This window comes from Ranitomeya variabilis, chromosome 1 (genome assembly GCF_051348905.1).
Source record: "Ranitomeya variabilis isolate aRanVar5 chromosome 1, aRanVar5.hap1, whole genome shotgun sequence".
Taxonomy (NCBI): domain Eukaryota; kingdom Metazoa; phylum Chordata; class Amphibia; order Anura; family Dendrobatidae; genus Ranitomeya; species Ranitomeya variabilis.
In genome coordinates, this window is record NC_135232.1 from 1,066,011,061 (window position 1) to 1,066,035,643 (window position 24,583).

The 24,583-nt window shown below is 40.5% G+C and overlaps 1 protein-coding gene across 3 annotated transcripts in view; it reads right to left on the reverse strand.

The window, feature by feature from the left end:
• Positions 1 to 24,583, reverse strand: part of FAM114A1 (family with sequence similarity 114 member A1) — a 74,043-nt gene that overhangs the window by 13,757 nt on the left and 35,703 nt on the right. For 2 of the 3 annotated variants that reach the window (XM_077279905.1, XM_077279903.1), the window contains exons 3-12: positions 21,887 to 21,974; positions 20,349 to 20,456; positions 17,672 to 17,766; positions 15,234 to 15,368; positions 13,807 to 13,959; positions 13,547 to 13,670; positions 9,997 to 10,082; positions 7,266 to 7,436; positions 4,141 to 4,280; positions 1,480 to 1,552 (exon numbers count right to left, since the gene is read on the reverse strand). In XM_077279905.1, the coding sequence (XP_077136020.1) occupies positions 1,480 to 1,552; positions 4,141 to 4,280; positions 7,266 to 7,436; positions 9,997 to 10,082; positions 13,547 to 13,670; positions 13,807 to 13,959; positions 15,234 to 15,368; positions 17,672 to 17,766; positions 20,349 to 20,456; positions 21,887 to 21,974 (1,173 nt within the window). The remainder of the gene's footprint in view (positions 1 to 1,479; positions 1,553 to 4,140; positions 4,281 to 7,265; positions 7,437 to 9,996; positions 10,083 to 13,546; positions 13,671 to 13,806; positions 13,960 to 15,233; positions 15,369 to 17,671; positions 17,767 to 20,348; positions 20,457 to 21,886; positions 21,975 to 24,583) is intronic. The other variant, XM_077279904.1, reaches the window with a different exon arrangement.

A 24,583-nucleotide genomic window follows, 5' to 3' on the forward strand; every position in this document is an offset into this window, starting at 1 on the left:
AATACTTTCTCTGTCTTCTCTAGTGTTAGCTATCCCTCCTAGCTTTGCATCGTCTGCAAATTTAATTAGTTTACCTTCAGTTTCCTTATCTATATCATTTATAAAAATGTTGAACACAGCTAGGGCCAGGACAGAGCCTTGTGGTACCCCACTTGAAACAATTTTCCAATTGGATGTGCAATAAGTTATTACCACTCTGAGTACGATCTCTAAGCCAGCTATGAATCTGCCTAACCGTAGCCTTGTCAATCCCATACTTGGTCATTTTTTCAATAAAGATAGTATAAGATACTTTATCAAATGCTTTGCTGAAATTGAGATACACTATATCTACAAAATGTTCCTGATGCAATTCATCTGGGCCAGGAGATTTATATTAATTTACATTAGCTAGGTGTTTCCTCACCATCTGTCTGTTTATAGATAGTGTGGATTCTTTTATTACTTCGATAGATCAGGTGATATTACATTTGCTTTCTTATAGAACACAGATGCAAAATAGGAATTTAAAAGTTTGCCCTTTCATCATTTTTGACCACTTCACTCATTTCATCCTGTAAAAATTCTATGTCTTTCTTTTCTTTCTATGCTTCAGTTTTGCGCCTGTGAACATAGAGCTGCCTAAAAACTCCAGTTTTGTCACATCTGTCCAAAGGACATTCTAGCAGAAGCATTGTGGCTTTTCAATATGAATTTTGGCAAATTTGAGTCTCACTTTTTTATGATTTGCTTTTAACAGTGGTTTCCTCCTCGGTAGTTTTCCATGAAGTTCACGTTGGCGAAGACAGGCAGATGGTGCGATCTGACAGTGATGTCCTTTGACCTTGGAGTTCACCTCTAATCTCTATTGGAAGAGGTTCTGGGCCCTTTGGTTGCTATTAATATTATCAGTCTCTTCAATTTTCTTCTTGCTGACACATCCAGGTAAATTGCCTACAGTACCATTGACCTTAAACTTTTGAATAATAAGTGCAACAGTAGTAACAGGAACATCAAGCTGTTTGGAGATGGTCTTATAGCCTTTCCCTTTAACATACTTGTCTATAATGGTCTTTCTAATATTGGAGAAATCTTTTCTTATCTTTCTTTGGTCTATGTTCAGTGTGGTACACACCAGGATACCAAACAGCACAGTGACTACTTTTCACCCTTTAAATAGGCAGATTGACGGATTACAAGTTTGTAGACCCCTGTGATGCTAATTACATGTCCCTATGATCAATTTATTTTCAATCTTTTCTAGCAATAACATCATTTTTTCCAGACCATTTTCATTACTTTGTTTTTTTTTAAAATGTTTCTCTTAAACCAAATATCAAAATAAATGTCTGACTTTCTTTAGTTGATATTCAGTGATCATTGTGGGGTTTTCTAACTTTACCAGACGGGTACCAAACAATTTTGTCCATGTGTGTAATTTTTTACCCACAAAGTATTTGTCTTAAATGTTTAAGATAAATTACTAGATAAAATACTTACTCCAGTAGAGGTTAAAGAGACAGAAAAGCTTTTTGATAGGGAGGATACTTCCTTACACATAGCGCTGGTTAGCCTAATGTATTAAAAGAGAAACAAACAATTTAAAAATATTTTTGGTAGAATTTATTACCCTTATAAATAAAACAATACAAAGATGTATTTAATAGTGCAAATGTATACAAGTATTCAAGCGAAAGAACAGGGTGCATAATGTGCTCATAGTCATATGGTGTATCAGTGTCAGTTTCTTAGCTTCCCTCTCTCTAAGCATGGGTGTTAGTTTGGAACTCTACAGATCATTATGTAACATTGTGGCTCAGGAAGTCCATTGCCACCGAGTCATTAAGCAATCTTATCCAGTTCTTTGGCATAAAACTGCTTAAATGTTGCAAAATTTTTTACACAACTCACAGTTGCACAAATATTTTGTGATTTTTGATGGGTTTACGGCAATCCTGACCAGTTCCACCGACCTTTAAAGCAAAGTGGTGTAAATTACACTAAAAATGTGTGCCAGCCCCTGACTGGGGTACATTTCTGTTTCTGGTGCATGGCAGCTGATAGACCAGCCAAATTCATTGAGAGGTGCACATCTTCATTAGTTTGGCGTATCTCACGCCAGCAAATTGTTCATCATCAAGACTGGCAGACAAAACGCTAATCTTGATGAATTGAGCCCATATCTATACTATGTGTGCCATGGTAGTCACGGTGTGTCATGGAGTGGCAGCATAGACTCTGATGCACACAATGAAAGAGTGGCCCCCCAAAATCACAGCTTATGGTCAGAATTCCCACCGAACCTCATTTGAAAGGTTGAAGTTTTCTTGCCTGATCTTGTGTTTTCCAGTGAGGCAAGTGACAACAACTATAACATATTAACCACTTACTTTACCCTGAAAACCACCCAATTCCACTTAAGAAATGATTATTGATAGTATTGCATGTCTTTTTCTGAGCACAGAAAGCAACAAACAATTTACAATCTGCTGAAGAATTAAAAGTTAACCCCTATCCCCTCACGGACGGGCCTATTTTTAGTCTTTAGGACATTTTTGTTGAAGTTTTTATTTTTGCACTCAAAGTCAGATTTGTATTGATTATTTTTTCTGCTCCATCATTTTATTTGTTTTTTTAGTGCTGTACTATAACTACAGTTTGTTTGAAAACTATATATTTTGAGATCAGATTTAGCTGCGCTAGTTTTTTTATTTTTATTAAACTAGCTGTGGTTTTCCCTGGTACCAGTTTTTGTGGTACATACAAGCTTTTGATCACAAATTTATTGGGAGGCGAAATAAGCAAAAAAACCCAAAAACTTCTGGATTTTCTTTTATTTCATAATTTTGTTATTAATCACCATTCACCAATTCGTATAATTGTCGTGTTGATGTTTATTCTGAAAGTATAATGATACAAAATGTATTTACAGTAGTTCGTTTCACTAGTTTTGCATATGCACACAAAAAATATATATAGTTTTTTGGACACTAAAACCTGAATCTGATTTTTATTTTTAATGTATATATAGAGAAATATAAGGATTAGTGATGAGAAAATGTGCTGGGATAAGTTTTTATCCAAGGATGCCAGTGTGCTAATAGAGTGACTTCGGCGTGCTCGTAATATATGTTCGAGTCCCCGTGGCTGTATGTCTTGTGGCTTTTCCACAGCAGCAACACATGCAGGGATTGTCTAACAGGCAATCCCTGCATGTATTACGGCTGTCGAACAGTCACGAGACATGCAGCCGCGGGGACTCAAACATATATTACGAGCACGCCGAAGACACCCAGTTAGCTCCCGAGCATGCTCAGATAACACCTTATACGAGCACGTTCACTCATCCCTAATGAGGATATATTTTTTTTCATTTTTCATGCGACAAGCTTTAATTTTTCATTTGTTCAACTTTTGCAAACTTAAGAACTTTTTCCACTTTTTATTCCATTTATTAGCAGGTGGGATGAACGAAAAAAAAAGTTTAAAATTCCATTTTTTTTCTATTACACCATTAACCGAGCTATATTATTAACATTCCAGCTTTATTCTACTGGTACGTATACGGTAACTCCTGAGGTACCCCATCTATCTATATTTTTTCTGATTTTCTTTTTTTCTGATTATCTATCTATTTTTTTTTACTACTTTTGTAGCAATAAAAATAATTTTTTGGGGTTGCATTATTCTAAGAGCCATTACTCTTTCATGTTTTTGTTTCCAGAGCTGTGGTTTGAAAGCTGTAGTTTTAATTGGAGTACATAGCACTTTTTGAAGATCGTAAAGCAAAAATATGAGGCAGATTCATTAAAAAGGTCTTAAAAAGGTCTTTGTTGCTCAAGGCAACCAAACAGAGTGGAGCTCTCATTTTTCCAGAGCTGTTTAAGAGATGAAAGCGGAGCTCTGATTGGTTGCTATGGACAACAAGATAGTTTTTCTTTTAGACAGTTTTGATGACTGAGGCCCATAGATCTTAGCCCATTATTAAATTGTGGTGATAATAGTTTTGGCCCTGATACAAACCCTGACCCTTGGTAAATGTGTAGCTCCATCACAGGCATCTAAGGTGGCAGGACGATACCTATTAACGATCTGACTGAACGCCATGTTACAATACCAGATACAGCATGCTGGTCGCTGTACAGCATTTCTAATACTCACTTGGCTAACACAACCGCTTGGTCTTTCACTGGTTTTTCTACATCTTGTCCATGCAGTATGAGTTCTGCCACTTTATGCAGCTGCTCAATGCAGCGAGCTGTAATTTCTGCCAAGTTTTCCACAGACCTCATGTATATATCCTGAATGTAAGGAGGAACAAACCAGTATTAGTTTTAGATTCTTATGAAATCAAAATTCTTTCTCAATTTTAAGAATATTTTGTAATAAGCATTTCATCATCAGCGACACCAGGACTCCCTTGATTCAACACAACCCAATTTCGGTCAGCTATGGGTTATATAGTAATAACAGGATAATATTGTATAAAATGCAGTATGTTGTGCCTGTTAAAGACATTGGGGCAGTTCTCTCACCAATCTTGATAAGGCCAGGTTCACATTGCGTCAATGGCAATGCGCTGATGGCATCCGTTACAGAGCAGCACTATGTAACGGATGCTTCAGCGCACCCATTGATGGCCATTATGTAGCGCATCGCTAACGCATGTCATAATCGGCATGCGTTAGCGATGTGCCGTCATTCTGTGACGGACACTCGGACACGGGCTGCAGCGTTTCCGGGTCCGTCATCGCTACGCAGACGCTATCGCGATCGCATAACGTGATCTTGGAAAAGGCACTAACGTAGGTGCAGTCCGTTTAATGCATGCGTTGCCTAAGGGGGCGTTTTGGAGGAAGTGCTCTTGATTCATTATGAGGAGAGGTGCGCAGTGCCGTGCACCTGTATGTGTGCCTCACCACAAATCTTACACCTGCTGGAGTAAGATTTGTGGCGTAGCAATCAACGCCACTTGTCATAAATTTGATGAGTGGGGTTCATCAAGCTCTACCCCCACTGCACCCCAGCGTCGCCTACTTTGTCGGGGCTGGGGTGAAAATAACGTGCACCCATCATTTTTTTCCACAACTTCACGTTTGTGCACAGAAAGAGTGACTCTTCAAAGCTTTTTTCTTCAGAAATGTGTTGTAAAAGCTTTGATGAATGAACCCCATAGACTATGGCCCCGATTCATGAAGAACGGCGTTGTTCACTCCACTCTCGATGAGGGTGCGTGCTGGTGTCAGACATGTCTGATTCATTAGAAGCCATTATAAAACACGAACATGACAATTCGGCCTTAATACACTGTGGACAGAATTATTACACAAGTATCTTGAACATATCATTTTTATGCAGATTTTCTAACTTCACGCTGTAGAACCTTGAATGCTAATTGGATGAAGCAGATCAGGTGATGTGTATTTGTGTAATGAGGAGGATGAGGCTTAAGGATACAATGCCTTTATTAAACTGTGTAGAATTATTAGGCAGCTTGTTTTCCTCAGGCAAAGCGGGCCAAAAAAAGATTTAACTGATTCTGAAAAGTCAAATATGTTATAAGTCTTAAAAGAGGTATGCAGCACTATTGAAATTGCTAAGATATTCGGTCATGCATCTCTCAAGAAAGCCATAATTTTCATGCAGGACAATGCTCCAATGGGTGCACCCACTGCTCGGCTGCCATTAAGGGCCTTATAGAGGTTGTCTTCTATGCATCAATGTCTGATCGGATGGGATCTGGCACTTGGCACCCCTGCCGATCAGCTGTTATCGGCGCCGGACGGAAGTACTTACTTGCGGACCTTGGCCGTCTCTTGTAGTGACCAGGGCTTGATACTGCACATCACCCTCCAATTGATTTGAATATGAGGTGGATGTGTAGTACCCCGCGGTGGCCACTACAAGTAGACAGTCAAGCTCCTCAAGCAAGTACTTCCGGACAGCAGCCGCCGGCGGTGGCACCAATGACAGCTGATCGGTGGTGTGCCGGACCCCGGCCAATCAGACATTGATGCCCTATCCTACGGATAGGGCATCAATGTAAAAAAGTGGACAGCCTCTATAAAGATGAAAGAATAATGACATGACCCTATTGAGAATTTGTGGGCACCTTCTTAAATGGGAAATTTACGAGGAAGGAAAACAGCCACCTCTCTGAATAGTGTCTGGAGCTGTGGTTGGAGCTGCCCAAAAAGTTGTCAATAGATTAACAAAGTGGCAGACTCCATATGGATGGGAGGCTTATAGCGGTTATTGAAAAGAAGGGTGGCTATATTGGTCTCAGATATTTTTCGAGATGTCAGAAATTACATTTTCGTACATCTTAAGCGGTTTTATTAATTATTCTCACTTTAACAATTGAAATGTCAACATTTTCTCCTTCGAAAGTCAAAATCTCAGTTTTACTTTCTCAAATATTCAGGTTTCTTAACCTTTTGGATTGACTAAGGCTACATTCACATTCGCGTTCTGCGCCGCAGCGTCGCCGCATGCGTCATGCACCCCTATATTTAACATGGGGGCGCATGGACATGCGTTGCACTTGCGTTTTGTGACGCATGCGTCACTGTGGTGCATGCGTCAGGGCGCAGAGGACGCAGCAAGTTGCAGTTGTTTCTGCGCCCAAAACCATGCAAAAATGGACGCATGCGTCACAAAACGCTGCGTTGTGCATGCGTTTACATTTGCGTTGTGCGTTGCGTCGCCGAAACTGCGGCGCACAACGCAAATGTGAACTTAGCCTAACAGCACTATATTTTGTCCATGAGAAGATTAATCATCCAAAGTAGAAATTGCCTAATAACTGGGCACACAGTGTTGTAGGCACTGGATTGAAGGGGTTGTCCAAGCTTGGGACAAGAGTCTATAGTTGCTCAATGTGTGACTGCAGACTGTCAAAATATGACAGCATGTGATGCGCACACTGTCATGATTCCCTGGTATTCTCGGTCTGAGCAAACTTGCAGTCACGCGTCAACTAAACTCGTTTGATTTCTCTCAATAACAGTAAATTAAGAGAAGCCAGGGAAGTCTAGTTGGCATGTACAGACATACATACATAATCCCGAGAATCAAGACAGTGCGCACACTGCCACAATTCAATGACTACAGACTTTTATCCCAAGCCTGGATAATGGCTGAATGCTAAGGTAGTTTTTAATGCCTATTCCTGAAATCATAATGATATTTGCACATTGTAAACCAGAAAATGATATAGTCTCAAAATCCTCATAGATTGCTTCTATTTCAATGACAAAAATAAGACAAGTATATAATAAACTTACTTCAGAGCCAAGTAGTTTTTTAACCTCAGATTTGCCGTCTTCTTCCCTCACCTCAGTCGGATTATCCTGCACAACTTCTGGCACCTCCTGAATATTCATGGCCAAATTGTTGGGTTGTTCCTCTGAGTACAGACCCTCTGCTAACAGCCAGTCGTGCGCTTTCTTCATAGCCTAAATATGTTATATGTAGAGAAGACAGCAGTGACACACTTCCTCACAATTTAATGTAATATAAGTGTTAATGGTAAAGTTTAACATCATGTAACTAACATAGGTGTAGGATATCACATAATAAAATATTAAATGCTACTAAGATCACGTCTTGACCTGAATATTCAAAAACAACCACATGGCCAAGCTTGCTACATGTGCCACTATGTCATGCAATCCCTCTCATTTAATCAGGAAACAGTCTGTTGTCAGAAGCTGATGTATCTTTAGTTTTGACAGCTTGTTTTTGTCGGAAAGTCCTTCTTCTGTGCCCACCCCTTACTGACTGACCAGCAATGAGCCAGTACTTTTTAATAGGATTTCTGTGATTTTCTAAATGTTGGCCTAAAGTAGGGGATGTAAAGAAAACACGGTAACCATTATGTATGCATTGAATACCTAGCAGCTCTGCTCCACTAATTCTCCAATTATGATGTCTCATCCATCATTTACTTGACTGCTGCAGCCAATCACTGGCCTCAAGGGTCACATGCACTTTATGCAAAGTCACTGTTGAGGTCAGTGATTGGCTGCAATGGTCAGGTGATGTAATCACGGCAGGATCGGCCATGGACCACTGGAATGGCGGTGTTGGAGCTGTAAGGATCCAATAGGTAGGCAATTTTTTTTTTTTAATGATAACTGATCCTAAACAAATCTTTGAGGCCATACCTGAGTCATCGTTCTAAACTTCCCACATTTTCTCAAATTTTGACTCAGTATTTCTTTTTCCATACTCAGCAGCCAATGTATTGTATTTAGGTATTGTGGAACCATTGGTCTTCTATCCAAGGCTGTGCCATAATTCAATGCTATATGGCTTATACCAGCCACCGCTGTTTTACCGTGGTCCTCGGTACTTAAAGAGAACTTGTCAGCAGGATTTTGTAAAGTAGAGTACACACATAGCCATATTGGCACTGTGATACTGAATAAAATGATACCTGCAGTGAAGGAATACGTTTTGTGGTTTATGTGTGAAGTCTTCATTTAATGATATCTTTGTGCATTGGGGAAGGGTCTGTGGGCAGGGTCTTTTATTGGTGCTCAGGTTCCTTATTCATCCTCCTGTTTGAATGACCGGTCACTGCTCCGTCGGTAACCTGCCTCCTATTTTAAATCTTGCAAAGGCACAATAATTACTGTGGCGTTGGGCTCTAAAAAACCCACAGTCTCCAACAAAATGGTGCCGCATGTGCAGTCACCTCTCCAAGTTCTCCCCTTATTCTAAATCTGCGCATGCACCGCCCACCGCCTTCACGAGCAAGATGCTTTTGAGCAGCGACGACATATGTCTTGAAATCCTCTACCCCAGTATGCCCAGAAACGATTTTTTACCCCTACAGAGTATACACTATTCACAATATATAGCATCACTTTCCAAAAAGTTTCTAAGTTAGGGAACGACCACAGCATGTGCAGTAAAGTTGCTGGCTGTTTTTAGCATTTACTTCACAGAGAGTCTGAATGTGCCTCTACAAAACACCTCAATTTTTGTATCACACAACGTATCAGGTATAAATGTGATAACCTGGGGGTCTCACTTAGCGACAGCTGAGGTATCCTCTCAGGGATTTTGTGACAATGGCCTTCCTCTGTATAGCCAATATCTACATGACGGTTTTTTGGAATGTAATGCATAGTTTACCAATACAATATCCAGCAAAGAGTTACACAGCACAAAAAGGAGTTCAGCTGAACTGTTGGAGGTCGCTGATCACCGGATTATCGTATTCATAGACCCTGGACCATCAAGACTCAGTGTTTCTGCCCAATATCCCTTAGCAGAAAAAAACCTAAAATTTTGCATTGGAAATTGCAAACTTCCCCAGTAATTGGAAGAACTCCTTGAATACATCTCCAGGCAAACTGTGAGGCAACTATGAATTCTCCTTGAATCCCGATTGGTCTGTGTGTACTACTGTGAAAGTAACTTTATTTACCCTAATGGCAAGAACATTTGTTAGAATTTCAATATCCATAAGTAATAAGAGTATAGGCTGTATGAGTCTTCTTTTGGCAGGACTGACACTATTGGCTTTGTCTCTTTAGTGTCTTTCTGAGAGGCTTGTAATACATAGGGGGGAGGTAGAAGCATGTTCCCAAAATTATTATAAAGCTCCATGGGGAGTCCATCCGAGCCTAGTGACTTATTGTTAGCCAATGACTCTACTACTGACTTTAATCCCTCCATAAAGAACGCAAGAATAAATACAAAAAAAAAAAACAACAAAACAACATTTTATTGTGTTAATGAAATTTGGTGTTTTTTTATCTGACATTCTCTTTGTATTATTATTGTTTATGCCTTAGGACATTGAAAAGGTATTCAGGATTTGAACCCAGGACCCCAGCAGCTGCAAGGCTGCAGTGCTAACCACTGAGCCACCAGGAAATGCTGAGGATTTTCTGCAGTCGCATTTTCAGTACATGGAAACGTTCCCCTAGAATTTAACTTCAAAAACAGCATGCACAAAGGCGCGAGAGAAAGTGTCCTTAAACCTTGGAGGGTAGGTAATACCTTATTGAGCTTGTCAGGGGTAGCAGCAACATGAAGTTCAAACAGTAATTCCGTAAGCATGCGAGTGAACTCTTCAGTCTCTTCTCCTGCACAGAACGACAGAGGGAATGCACTGCTGTAAATAATTGCTAAAATATTACCTTATTGCATATCACAATCAAGAAGTAGCAGAAATCTCATAAAACTATTATACCAAGCTTTCCTCATACTTTACGAGGGGATAGGATCCTATTCACAGCACTATATTTAATTTTACTCATTTATATACCGTACATTAATTCCACAGCGATTTATAAACATTATCGGCACTGTCACCATTGGGGCTCACAATCAAGAATCCCTATCAGTATGTCTTTGGAACGGGGGAGGAAACCGGGCAACCCGGAATAAACCCACGCAAACACGGGGAGAACATACAAACTCCTTGCAGATGTTGTCCTTGGTGGGATTTGAACTCAAGACCCCAGCGCTGCAGGGCTGTAGTGCTAACCACTGAGCCATCATACAGTGTTAACCACTGAGCCACTGTGCTGCCCATATCTGTTGTTCCAGAATGGAGTCATAATACAGATGTGTGCTAGAAAGATCACAACTAATAATAATAATAATTTTTATTTATATAGCGCCAACATATTCCGCAGCGCTTTACAACTTATAGAGGGGACTTGTACAGACAATAGACATTACAGCATAACAGAAATCACAGTTCAAAACAGATACCAGGAGGAATTAGGGCCCTGCTCACAAGCTTACAAACTATGAGGAAAAGGGGAGACACGAGAGGTGGATGGTAACAATTGCTTTAGTTATTTGGACCAGCCATAGTGTAAGGCTCGGGTGTTCATGTAAAGCTGCATGAACCAGTTCACTGCCTAAGTATGTAGCAGTACAGACACAGAGGCTATTAACTGCATAAAGTGTATGAGAACATGATGAGAGGAACCTGATTATGTTTTTTTTTTTTTTTTTTATTAATAGGCCACACAGGGATAGTTAGGTTAATGCGTTGAGGCGGTAGGCCAATCTGAACAAATGAGTTTTTAGGGCACACTTAAAACTGTGGGAGTTGGGGATTAATCGTATTAACCTGGGTAGTGCATTCCAAAGAATCGGCGCAGCACGCGTAAAGTCTTGGAGACGGGAGTGGGAGGTTCTGATTATTGAGGATGCTAACCTGAGGTCATTAGCGGAGCGGAGGGCACGGGTAGGGTGGTAGACGGAGACCAGAGAGGAGATGTAGGGTGGTGCTGAGTCATGGAGTGCTTTGTGGATGAGGGTAGTAGTTTTGTACTGGATTCTGGAGTGGATGGGTAGCCAGTGTAATGACTGGCACAAGGTAGAGGCATCGGTGTAACGGTTGGCGAGGAATATGATCCTGGCAGCAGCATTCAGGACAGATTGGAGAGGGGAGAGTTTGGTAAGAGGGAGGCCGATTAGTAGAGAGTTACAATAGTCCAGACGAGAATGAATAAGTGAGACAGTAAGAGTTTTTGCAGAGTCGAAAGTAAGAAAAGGGCCAATTCTAGAAATGTTTTTGAGATGCAGATAAGAAGAGCGAGCCAGTGATCGGATGTGGGGGGTGAATGAAAGCTCGGAATCAAGGATAACCCCACGGCAGCGGGCATGTTGCTTTGGAGTAATGGTGGAACCGCACACGGAGATGGCAATGTCAGGCAAAGGTAGGTTAGTAGAGGGAGAGAACACGAGGAGTTCAGTTTTTGACAGGTTCAGTTTCAGATAGAGGGAGGACATGATGTTAGAGACAGCGGTAAGACAATCACTGGTGTTTTCTAAGAAGGTCGGCGTGAAAGCAGGAGAAGAGGTGTATAATTGGGTGTCGTCAGCATAGAGATGGTACTGGAAACCAAATCTACTGATTGTTTGTCCAATAGGGGCAGTATACAAAGAGAAGAGGAGGGGGCCTAGGACTGATCTTTGAGGAACCCCAACAGTAAGGGGAAGGTGAGAGGAGGAGGAGGAACCAGCAAAACATACAGTGAAGGATCGGTCAGAGAGATAGGAGGAGAACCAGGAGAGAACGGTGTCCTTGAGGCAGATGGAGCGGAGCATAGTGAGGAGGAGCTGATGATCCACAGTGTCGAACGCTGCGGAGAGATCCAAGAGAATTAGCATGGAGTAGTGACCATTAGATTTAGCTGTTAGTAGGTCATTAGAGACTTTAGTGAGGGCAGTTTCAGTAGAGTGTAAAGAGCGGAAGCCAGATTGAAGAGGGTCGAGAAGAGAGTTATCTTAGAGATAGCGGGTAAGATGGGAGTGGACCAGGCGTTCCAGGAGTTTAGAGATGAAGGGAAGATTAGAGACAGGTCTATAATTAGCGGCACAATTTTGGTCGAGAGAGGGTTTTTTAAGTAATGGATGTATGATGGCATGCTTAAATGAGGAGGGAAAGATACCGGAAGTGAGGGAAAGGTTGAATATTTTTGTTAGGTGAGAGGTGACAGCCGGGGAAAGGGACTGGAGGAGATGTGACGGAATGGGGTCACTGGTGCAAGTGGTCGGGCGAGAAGATGCAAGGAGCCTGCTTACTTCTTCTTCTTTAACTGGTTCAAAGTCAGAGAGTGAACTAGATGCAGTGGGGGAGGGAGGACAGTGCATGGTATGAAGAGATTGGGAGATGATTTCCTGTCGAATGTGGTCAATTTTTTCTTTGAAGTAATTGGCCAGATCGTCAGCGCGGAGATCTGTGGTTGGGGCCTGCTCTCTTGGGTTGAGTAGGGACTGGAAAGTGTCAAAGAGACGTTTAGGGTTATTGGACAGCGAGGTGATGAGGGTGTTGAAATAGGTTTGTTTGGAGAGGTGAAGGGCAGAGTTGTATGTTTTTAGCATGAACTTATAAATGGATGAAATCTTCGGGTAGATTGGATTTTCTCCACAGACGTTCGGCGCACCTGGAGCACCGCTGCAGGAAACGTGTTTGCAGCGTGTGCCACGGTTGTCGCCGTCTGTGTCGAGTTGTTCTATGTATAGGAGGTGCAGCTTCATCCAGGGCACTTTGCAGGGTTTCGTTGTAATGCTTCAAAGCAGAATCAGGACATGAGATGAAGGAGATAGGGTCCAATGAGGACTGCAAGTTCTTCATAAGTTCCTGTAACTGTGCACAAATGGAACTGGTAGTGGGAGGGAATAAGGGATTATTCACGTAGTACAGGGACTTTTCTTTTGTGCTCTGAGAATAGCAGGAAAGCATGACTTGTGCTATCCAGTTTACACCATATAATAGGCAACTAAACATTGTGATTTGGAAAACAAGATTGGAAAGTGCATGTAATGATACAGTGCTAGAAACAAATCAGCAAGTGCGAGGTTATGATCAATGTGTTTGAATTTAATAAAGTGTTGGATTTTATTTGTGTTTTGGGAGCACCTTTATTTATGGATACCTGTAATGAAGCGTACGTGGAGGCCAACGGCAAATCCTCCCATTATCTGCCAAAATGCCATGTGCACAGTTTCCACCTGTCCTATTCTTGGATCTGAATATTTAGTGATGTAGACATGTGTCTCAAGAATGACATTTCCATTTAATTACCTTTACCACTGATGTCTTCTTCACTGTCAAAATCCTTCTGAAGGAAAATATCCTTAATTGCAATAAGATCTGCTTTTAAGATTTCTAATGTTTCATCTTCCAAGGAGGATAAATAAGCTTGGACCTGCAGTGACAGGCACATATATTGGCACAGTAAAGAATATAATATGTCAAAAAAATTATTATATATATACCGTATATCATATAAAGAAAAAGTAGTGATGGCGGCAATAAACAGTCCAATCTCCCCTATTTATCACCTTTGTTTCACTTTCATTGGAGAGTATTTCCAAAGCTTCCAGATGAGACAGTCCCTGGTAGTCGTCAAATAACATGCCGTAATGTGCCGTCCTCTCATCTGACACTTGTTCAGCAAGTCTCTGCTTTTCCTTTTCTTTGGCTTCCCTCAACATCTGCACAAAAAACAAAAAAAAAAAAAAATGAACTGTTTTTTGAGCTCCCTCCACACATGGTAAATGGGACTAAAAAATTAAGAATAAATAAAAGTTTTTACAAATATATGGCATATTAAAAAACGAAACACACAACATACAAAAAAAACAAATCAACACTCCATGCTTCCCAATTTAAAATAACTAAACAAAATATTGAAAATAAACACATTTGGAAAAGATGAATCTATAAAAGTTTATACAGTATATGCCGTAAAGAGAAAAAAAAAATCAAAATGCAAAAAATTGTGTGTTTCTTTGGTCACCACACCTCCGTCAAAAAAAGAAAAATGTTGGCATACATCACATGTACCACAAAATTATCATAACTAAAATGGTTAGCTCAGGGTGCAAAAAGGAGGCCTTCACACTGCTCCATAGAGAGAAAAAGACAGAGTCTTGGAAAATGGCAGCACAAGCCAGAATTTATACACACACATAATATATATATATATATATATATATATATATATATATATATATATATATATATATATATATATATATATATATATATATATATATATATATATATATATATATATTTTTTATTATTTTTTTATTACTGCACTTTAAAAAAATAAAAAAATTCTGAAAATTTTTGTACTACCTAGTGCCTAGATAAATAAAAATCTATGCAAGTTTGGTATCACAGTAATCGTACAGACTTGGGAGAATTTTGACCACACAACGAACACCGTACAAACAAAAACCAAATAGCTATAGCGGAATAGCATGTTAGCACTATTTCAATCCTCTTGGAATTTTTTTCCCGTTTTTCATCACATTGTGTGGTAAAATGGATGGTGTAATTCAAAACTACAACTGAATCCACATAAATCAAGGCCTCAAAAAAAAAGAAGCTAAGACTCTTGGAAAAAAGGAAAAGCTCAAAAGTGAAAAATCGCCTGGTCCATAAAGGGTGTTTAAATAAGTGTCCAGTTTGGGCTTTGACTCAGGTCCTGCTCCTGGAGGATGAACAATTATCACTGTGGGAAGCACTTTGCTAGTGATTTGACAATGTAATCACTATTTATTGTGTTAAATATATTATATGCAGATTTTGCACAAACAGATGAGGAATTTTTCCCTACAAGTTCACCACAATGGAATAAAGGCATTTGGTGAGGATTTGTCTAGAGCAAAGACCCCTTTTAAACAAGCAGATACAGAACATTCTCAATCAATGAAGAAAGATGGTAAAGCATCATCACTTTTCACACTCACGTCATTACCTGAGATAGAGACGCCGTCTTCTGCATAAGAGTCTTGGTTTTCTTAAATCCTGGGTCACTTTCGGCCAGCACATTCATTGTCTTTTTTCCGATAAACTCCAAGGCATCAAGGCCGCCACTCAATACAGATTTACCCTACAATGCATGCACAATTAATGGTACCTAGGATGTAATGTAATTACAAGGGAGTGCACAATCAGAAAATGACGTATTGTTTAAATCAAATTTGTTTTATTTATTTATTTTTTTATTACATTTTTTCATATTATGATGTTTATTTAAAAAAATAATAGTAATCATGCAATTTACACACAGGTCACTGGGACTTTTGTAGACTCATACTTATTATTTCAGAAAGAGTTTTCAGCAGGTGTGTTATCAGCAGAGGCAGGATTACAATGACAAGTAATAACCCTATGCACAGCTTATAACATGCTAATTTGATAATTCACTATGAAACATAGGGTCAGGGTCCAACCATTGTGGCCATCTACATGTGTTGCTACCTGAAACAGCAGGGAGTCAATATCGATCTCAGCATTTCAAAGGGAGGGAGAGGGAAGGGTCTCCCTCTGCCCTCCGAACGGCACCCACGTGACGTTATCGGGGGGGGGGGATCGTTGCCATGGTGACCCGATGACGTCCGGTATCCGGGTCACCAGAGCTAGCAAGTAAGTTAGATCATGAGTGCATAATCTAACTAACTTGTGTCAGTGCAGAAATGACAGTTACAAAGTATAGCAGTGGTCACAGCTGTGAAATTGAATGTACCATAGAGGGACTAAGTAAAAAAAGTACTAAAATATAAATAAATTGTAAAAATATATATTTAAAAAAAAAATCACGAATAATATATATTATATATTCACACCCATATATTACCCACAAATAAATATTTTTATTTTCACGGCTCTACGTTATAAATTTCTGTGGAGCCCTTGGGTGTTCAGGGTGCTCACCACACATCTAGATAAAATCCTTGAAGGGTCTAGCTTAGGCACATCAGGGACTCCCCAAATGCGACATCACATCAGCTCTTGATTCCAGCCAATTTTGTGTTCAAAAAGAAAAATGGTGCTCCTTCCCTTTCGAGTCCTGCCGTGCGCTCAAACAGTGGTTTTCCCCCACATATGCGGTATCGGCGTGTTCAGAATAAATTGTACAACAAATTTTGGTGTCCATTTTCTCTTGTTACCCTTGTTAAAAAAAAAAAAAAAATAAAAAAAAAATGGGGGTCTAAAGTAAAGTATTTGTGAAAAAAAAACCGTTCATTTTCTTCTTCCACATTGCTTTAATTCTTATGAAGCACCTGAAGGATTAATACACTTTTTAAATGTGATTTTGAGTACCTTGAGGGGTTTAGGTTTTAGAATATCACTTTTGGGTATTTTTGTCACATAGGCCCCTCAAAGTCACTTTAAATGTGATGTGGTCCTTAAAAACAATGGTTTTGTAAATTTTGTTTGAAAACTTAGAAATCGCTGGTCAAATATTAACCCTGTAGTTGTTTATTAACTAATTTGTGTGACATAACTTTCTGGTTTAACAGCATCAAAACTAAAAGTTTGAAAATTGCAAAATGTACGAGTTTTCCCCCAATAAGTCATATCAAACAAATTTTAGCACTATCAAGAATATGTCACGAAAAAACAACCTCAGAAACATTGGGATCCATTGAAGAGTTATTACCACACAGTGATCCTGGTCAGAATTGTAAGATTTGGCCTGATCATGAAGGTGAAAACAGTCTTGGGGAGAGGGGGTGTGTGTGAAGGGGTTAATGTTCTGCTTTAGTCCGTAAAGGGCATTTTATTGGGACTCATTCTTAAGATATTCCATCAATATTAGCACCATACTTCTAGCAGCACTTGTGTCGGGTGTTACCATACTTTGCAGTTTCAGTTCCTTAAAATGAATGGAATGGAGCTGTAGTACCAGGCACTACTAAAAGTACAGAGCTGCGTCCCGTAAACTATTAAAGAGATAAGATGGCGCATTCAAACACATGACTAGTGGCAGTGAGAGAGTCAGACACTAACTTGTACAATTTCAAATCTTGGATAATAACAGAAATACAGCATGGTGTCTACAACCCTGTTTACTTGACTTCAATAGGTAGATTATCATTAAATATCATAAAAACTGATTTTTCCATTACCATCAATTCATACGATTCTAAAAGATACTAGTAGCGGTCACTAGTCATCTATAATAATGGATCATACAAATGCTTCATTATAATCAGCCATCAATACACAAAAGTGGCAAAGTGCAAGAACATATTCCTGGTTATCATCAGAGTGCATGATCCGTCAGCTGTAGCTTATGGGATTATCTGCCCAAGGAATAATATTATATTATTTATAGCGCCTTTTATTCCATAGCGCTTTACACGTGAGAGGGGCAAATATAGACAAGTACAATAAATAATAACTCACCGTGTTCTGTACAGCATTAGTTAAAGCTGAAAATACACCACGACTGGCAGTAGGTGAAGTGGGTTCATCTGGGCCGTCACCTTTCTCTGTCGATGCTATAAGTGAATGGAGAAAGAGTAGATTGTAATATAGTAGTAACACAGGAACACACAATAAGATGTACATGAGCCAAATATTTGTCTGACTTTTTTTTATTAAAGTCTCAAGACTTTTTGAAAGCTGAAATACTGCAAGACAATTTTGCAATCAAGTCTGCAACTCTAGAAAAGAATATATTGAACCTATGGCCACACTGGTACGAGAGACAGCAGTGTTGCACATAGTAAGGTTGACAAATGTTGGATCCGATTGACTTCTTTTGACAACCTCTTTCTATTAGTTTTTATAAGTATTAAGCTAGACTCATGGCAAACAAGTGAATAAAAGACAACACACTGCCAAGCAATATAGGTGACCCTGTAATGGTCAAATCTGGATTTGGTGACTATCTGGAGAATGCTTTCACCTGGAACGCACAGTATGTACAATTTGGTGGAACAACAATATTGGTTCTCAAGTCCTCAGACAGTTCTTTTCTCTTTCTGTTCTCCATGCTTAGTGTGACACACACATACATCTTTAACCCAATGTTAAAGATAGGGTGCGCAGAACGCATGCAGACGTAGGCGGAGCTGAAGGAAGAGGCGTGGCAGTGGGCGGGGCTTTACGGAGGACGAAGGCTTTCGTCCGCAGCCCTGCCGAACGCTAGTGTGAAACTGGCCTTACAGTTGTTCTTTAATCTTTATTTTTTTATTTATTTTTAGTTTTTAGTTAATGCTATGCTTGTGCATGGGGCGGCCTGTGGGGGGTCTTCAGGTGGGGCTCTGATTAGGTATTCATAATGCAGACTGCTAACAGGTCACTGCTGCTACTGCGCATGCGCCACCTTACTTGAGAAAAAAAAAAATCCTCTTCCAAGATGTCGTGGCCCATGCCTGAGCAGTAGCAGCTCGGAGATAGCTGAGAGCTGCTACTGCGCAGGCACGGGCGGTGCCATATTGGAGGATTTTTTTTCTTCTCCAGTAAGATGGCGCCGCCAGTGAATGCGCAGTAGCAGCTATCGGATCACAGCTATGGATACAGATAGCAGCTACTGCGCAGGCACCATTTTCAAATTGTTTTTTTTTTCTTGCTGAATAACATGAAGAAAATGTATTATTGGCACATAAAACATGCGATTATGCTGCAGAGCAGGTACCAGGGCCGGCACCTGCCTGCAGAAGTTTTTTTTTTTTTTTAAAGTATGTACAGATATTCATTATGCAAACTAGGGGGTAGGCCAATGAGGGATCAGCGACCTGTCAGCAGTCTGCATTATGAATATCTAATCAGAGCACCATATGCAGACACCCCCCTTCAGGCCCGTCCTAGGGCACGAGCATATCATTAACTAAAAATTAAGATTAAAGAACAACCATAAGACAGATTTCATCAACCAAGGTATAATTTTAATCAGTACAACGGCGCCAACCTGACACTGTGTGTAGGTTACTGAGTACAATCCTGCTGACAGGTTCCCTTTAAGTCGAACGTGTATCACATGCTTGAAACAAAGTTGTTTTCCCACAATTTTGGAAAGGTGACAATAATTTTGTCCAGCCCATTTTGGGGGTTTTCTGTGAAATTATGTCCAATTTGTCTCTTTTTCCCACTGTGCCGTGGCCTAAGGAGAGCCTAGAGGGGCGTGACTAGGTGAGCACCTGACTTTTCACTAGAGCCCCTGATGGTGGGTTTAATCTTGGCTCCCGATGATCACCAGGTGCTGCTCCAGGACAGACCATGGACAAATGGCAGCTGACCCACAAGGGACTGGCAGCTGGAACGGCCTGGAGAGAAAGAACAATTGATGCAGGCAGGCGCAGGTTGGTACAGCTGGCTGATATAGAGACTGGCAAGGCTGGTGGTGGCGGGTCTGGCTGATACACAGGTTGGCACGGCTGATGTAGGCGGGTGCAGCTCATACACAGGTTGGCATGGCAACTGCACGCGGGTCCAGCTGATATACAGGTGCTGGCAGATCCAGCTGTAATACAGACTGAGAAGACGAGTACTAGCAAGGAGGACAAACAGACACTAGCGGGAAATAGCAGACTTGGCTCTGAGAACTAGCAAGCTTATTTAGAAACAGACTAACAATGTTGCACAGGCACCTCCCAACAGATGGAGGTGCCTTAAATAATAAGTGTCTCCCAGCCATTGGCTGGGGGCACTTTAGGATGGCGAGTGCTGTCCCTTTAAGAAGGCAGGACAGTGCGCACGCCCTAAACACAGTGCCCGGGGATCTGCGAGCCATGCTCAGACCCTGGGGAGCAGCAGCAGGAGAGGGAGCAGGGAGTGCGGGGCCGTGGCGGTGATTGAGTTGGGGTCCCTGTCGGCTGAAGAGGGGGAAAACGTGCAAGGACACAGGCGCTAAATGTTAGAAGAGTTTTGTTCCTGAAGCCTTTTCTGCAACTTTTTGATTGGATAACGCATAGTTTGGATCACATTCTTTCAGGAGGAAATCAAGCAACTTAACACATTAATATCAAAGTTTTGTGACAGTAATGTTAGTGGATGATGGAGTTGATCTTATTTCGCACAGGATAAATCCTCTACCTGATAACATTGTTTTACTGGACAGATTATGAAATGTATTCACCTTCTTCTCCAGCTTCACATGGCCCGATCTCACCACTCTCCTCAGACTCAGAAGTTCTGACTCTCAATGTGACTCCTGCTTTTTCTTTCACTGCAGATATTCCATGTCCTAATGAAATATAAATCACATTTATGAAGATTCCCTAATTGCTCTGTCTTTTTCTAAACACAGAAAATGTAACCTTTCATGAAACAACAATACACTTCCTTCCATTTTTACAGCCATCAAAAATTTGACTGTTTTCCTCCCGTGTATCTTCCACATTTTTCTCATCTGTTTTTAAAAATTGAAGGATGTGGATTATCTGAACTTGTTTTTCCTTTGACACTAAACAATGGATAGGTTAACACTGGATGGAAAAGTGATGGAAAATAAATATCTTCCATTTTTCATCTGATTTTTACAGATCACCCCAAACTGATCCTCAAAGTCTGATGAGATACGCACTGAATTCAAGGCTGGGTTCACACGAGCTTATAAACGGATAAAAGAATCATCAAAGTTTCATTAAGAAAACTCAAATTATTATTTAATTTTTTTTTTGACACTTCTCATCCTTGTGCAACGTGTTTTTTTTTTCATTGCAGCAGTTGTTAATAATTTACAAGACCATTTACAGCTTCCTATGTTACAGAATTGCAATGTATCTGTAAAAAATGTACACTGTATGTCTGTTTCTTTCCAAATAAGCCTCCTTACCTTGACAAGCCAGAGATGGTATGTCACTCTCCATAAGGAGAAACGATACCCCTTAGACCCCAGTCCAGAGCCTCTCACCTAGCCAAATCCGTTCTCATGCTTCGCACTGACGAGGGCCAACAGCCCGAAACACCGTGTCTGCAAATTGAGATACTGATTTGGCTTTTATCCTAAGTCATCTTGCACGACTCGTTAAAGGGTTGATTGTGACTTGTAGGATCGCTACTTCCAACAGGTGGCGCTATAGAGTTAAGTCCTCTTTTTCTCAGAAGAGGCAATTTGCATGTTTCTTTCCACACACCCATAGACTGGAATGAGTACCGTAAGTCTGACCAGACATATGGAAGAATCTAGTGCATGCTGCAATTTTTCCCACATGCAGATTCTGTCAGCAACAGTAAAAATCAAGCATGGATTGTTTTAATGGAGTTCCTTCAATAAAATTGACTTTCGTATTTACATGAATTAATTTTTCTGGTGCTGGATTCTAGATTTCTTCTTCCCTATTCCTTACCTCTTTGCATCAGATGCATTAAAAATGAAAGCGGGAATGGTTCCATCAAATTCTATGGGTCAGTGTGTCATTTAAAAATGGAAAGCAGACGGATGAGATTATTCCCGAATTCCGAAGAAAGATGGGCCTTAACATGGCATTGGGGCTGAATGACTCCTCCTCGACAGATGAGGTTGAGAAAACATGAGTTTCATTGTCTAATTGATCATTGTCCAATCCTTCTGTTCTCTTGAGATAAACATCTGACCAAGAAGTTGGCTGAGCCGAGCACTCCTGTGTTTGGGAGAGTCGGGTAATATAGCTGTATGACCTAAGGCAAACTTACCTACGGTTGCACTGGCTGATGTCAGTAGAGACTTGCCCCATGTTCCCCAGGTGCTCCAAGTGCTTTCCTTAGGAGACATCTCTGGATCCTAACACAAAAAAGATGAGAGATTTTTCTGAATAACCTGTACATTGTGTTATAGAAAAAAAAAGTATTAGAGCATTTAAAGCACAGGATATCATAAGCTCCTAAGTCCTCATTCACATATCAGTGGTCCAGGTACTTTCCTATTTGCGTTTTTCAAAGATACAACACGTACGGATTATAGCCTATGGGGCTGTTCACATGTCCTTGTTTTTCCTGGACCAGGTGTCCATGTAAAACTCAGAGACATACCAGTTTTCCCTCCAATACCACGGATGAAAAATTCCAATACAAGCCTATGGGTCCATGAAAAACACATACAGCACAGTGATGGCATCAATATGCAGTCTGTATTTAAGATTGCGAAGGATACGAGAAGCTTTGTAATTTATCTATCCATCCGTGAAAAACACTGATGATAAAAAAGCACGCATGCAAAACAGTTCTACCAAGTACGGATGTGTTAAGATTTTTGGCACTCAAAATAAAATCTGTTTCTTGTTATTCTTCATTAGGGGACACAGAGAACCATGGGAAAATCTGCTGCCACCTGGAGGCGGACACTGTTATTACATTCTAAATGGAAAATTGGCTCCTGCTAGCGCCAGGCTCCCTCAGTTTAGTGAGGAAGCAGTCGGAGAAGCAAAAAAAAAAAATCAGGATGCTAATGGGGGGTGCTGTGAGTGTGTGAAGACTATCGAGAAACAGATTTCACGGTGAGTACCAAAAATCTTTATTTCTTGGTCACTTCATTGGGGGACACAGAACCATGGGATGTCCTAAAGCTGTCCCTGGAAAATACAAGTGCTTATCACTAAAGTAGATTATCATCAAAAAGGTAATTTATGTCAGTTCTTCAAAACAAAAAGTGAAGCTCATATATTATATAGAGTCATTACGGAGTGATCTATTTTCACGTGTTTATTTCTGTTAATGTTGATGATTATGGCTTACAGCCAATGAAAACCCAAAAGTCATTATCTCAGTAAATTAGAATACTTTATAACACCAGCTTGAAAAATTTATTTAAAATCCGAAATGTTGGCCTACTGAAATGTCTGCAACAAGTAGTCCCATGTGAATACATATAGGGCAAAGAAGAGATCCCACAAAAATAAAGATAAAACAAAACAATATTAAAAAACAAATAATCACAAGGCTGTATACCGATTACAGGTTACTGCTGTATTGCAATCCTTGTGATATCGGTACACTGTGTGCTGCTAAAAAAATGTTTGGCCCTCATGATATTTTGCTTGGCGTCCCCTATTACGGATCTCCTGCTTTTTTATTTATGTTTTTAATATTGTTTAATAAAATTATTTGTTTTATCTTTATTTTCTTGGGATCTCTTCTTTGCCCTATATGTATTCATATGGGACTAGTTGTTGCATTATGCATGAAGTGCCCCTATAATATTTGGACACTGGTTGATCTAACTACTGAAATATATGTTCAGTAAATGCACTCAATACTTGGTCGGGGTTCCTTTTGCAGCAATTACTGCATCAATGCAGCGTGGCATGGAGGCGATCAGCCTGTGGCACTGCTGAGGTGTTATGGAAGCCCAGGTTGCTTTGATAGCAGCCTTCAGCTCATCTGCATGTTGGGTCAGGTGTCTCATTTTCCTCTTGACAATACCTCATAGATTCTCGATAGGGTTAAGGTCAGGCGAGTTTGCTGGCCAATCAAGCACAGTGATACTGTTGTTTTTAAACCATGTATTGGTACTTTTGGCAGTGTGGACAGGTGCCAAGTCCTGCTGGAGAATTAAATTTCCAACTCCAAAAAGCTTGTCGGCAGAGGGAAGCATGAAGTGCTCTAAAATTTCCTGGCAGACGGCTGCACTCACTTTGGTGTGGACCTAAACCAGCAGATGACATGGCTCCCCAAACCATCACTGATTGTGGAAACGTCACACTAGACCCCAAGCAGCTTGGATTGTGGCCTCTCCACTCCTCCTCCAGACTCTGGGACCTTGATTTCCAAATGAAATGCAAAATTTACTTTCATCTGAAAACAATCCCTTGGACCACTGAGCAACAATCTAGTTCTTTTTCTCCTTGGCCCAGGTAAGACGCTTCTGGCATTGTCTATTGGTCATGAGTGGCTTGACACAAGGAATGCGACACTTGTAGCCCATGTCCTGGATACATCTGTGTGTGGTGGCTCTTGAAGCAATGACTCCAGCAGCAGTCCAGTCCTTGTGAATCTCCCCCAAATTTTTGAATGGCCTTCTTAATCCTTTCAAGGCTGCGGTTATCCCAGTTGCTTGTGCACCTTTTTCTATCACACTTTCTTTCCACTCAACATTCCATTAATATGCTTGGATACAGCACTCTGTGAACAGTCGCTTCTTTAGCAATGAACTGCTGGGCTTCCTCTCCTTGCGGAGTGTGCCAATGACTGCCTTCTGGATATCTGTCAAGTCAGCAGTATTCCCCATGATTGTGCAGCCCACTGAAACAGACTAGGGGACCTTTTAAAATTATTAGGAAGCCTTTGAAGGTGTTTTTGTTATTTATTCTAATTTATGAGATAACGACTTTTGGGTTTTCATTGGCTATAAGCCACAACATAAACAGAAATAAACACTTGAAATAACTCACTCTG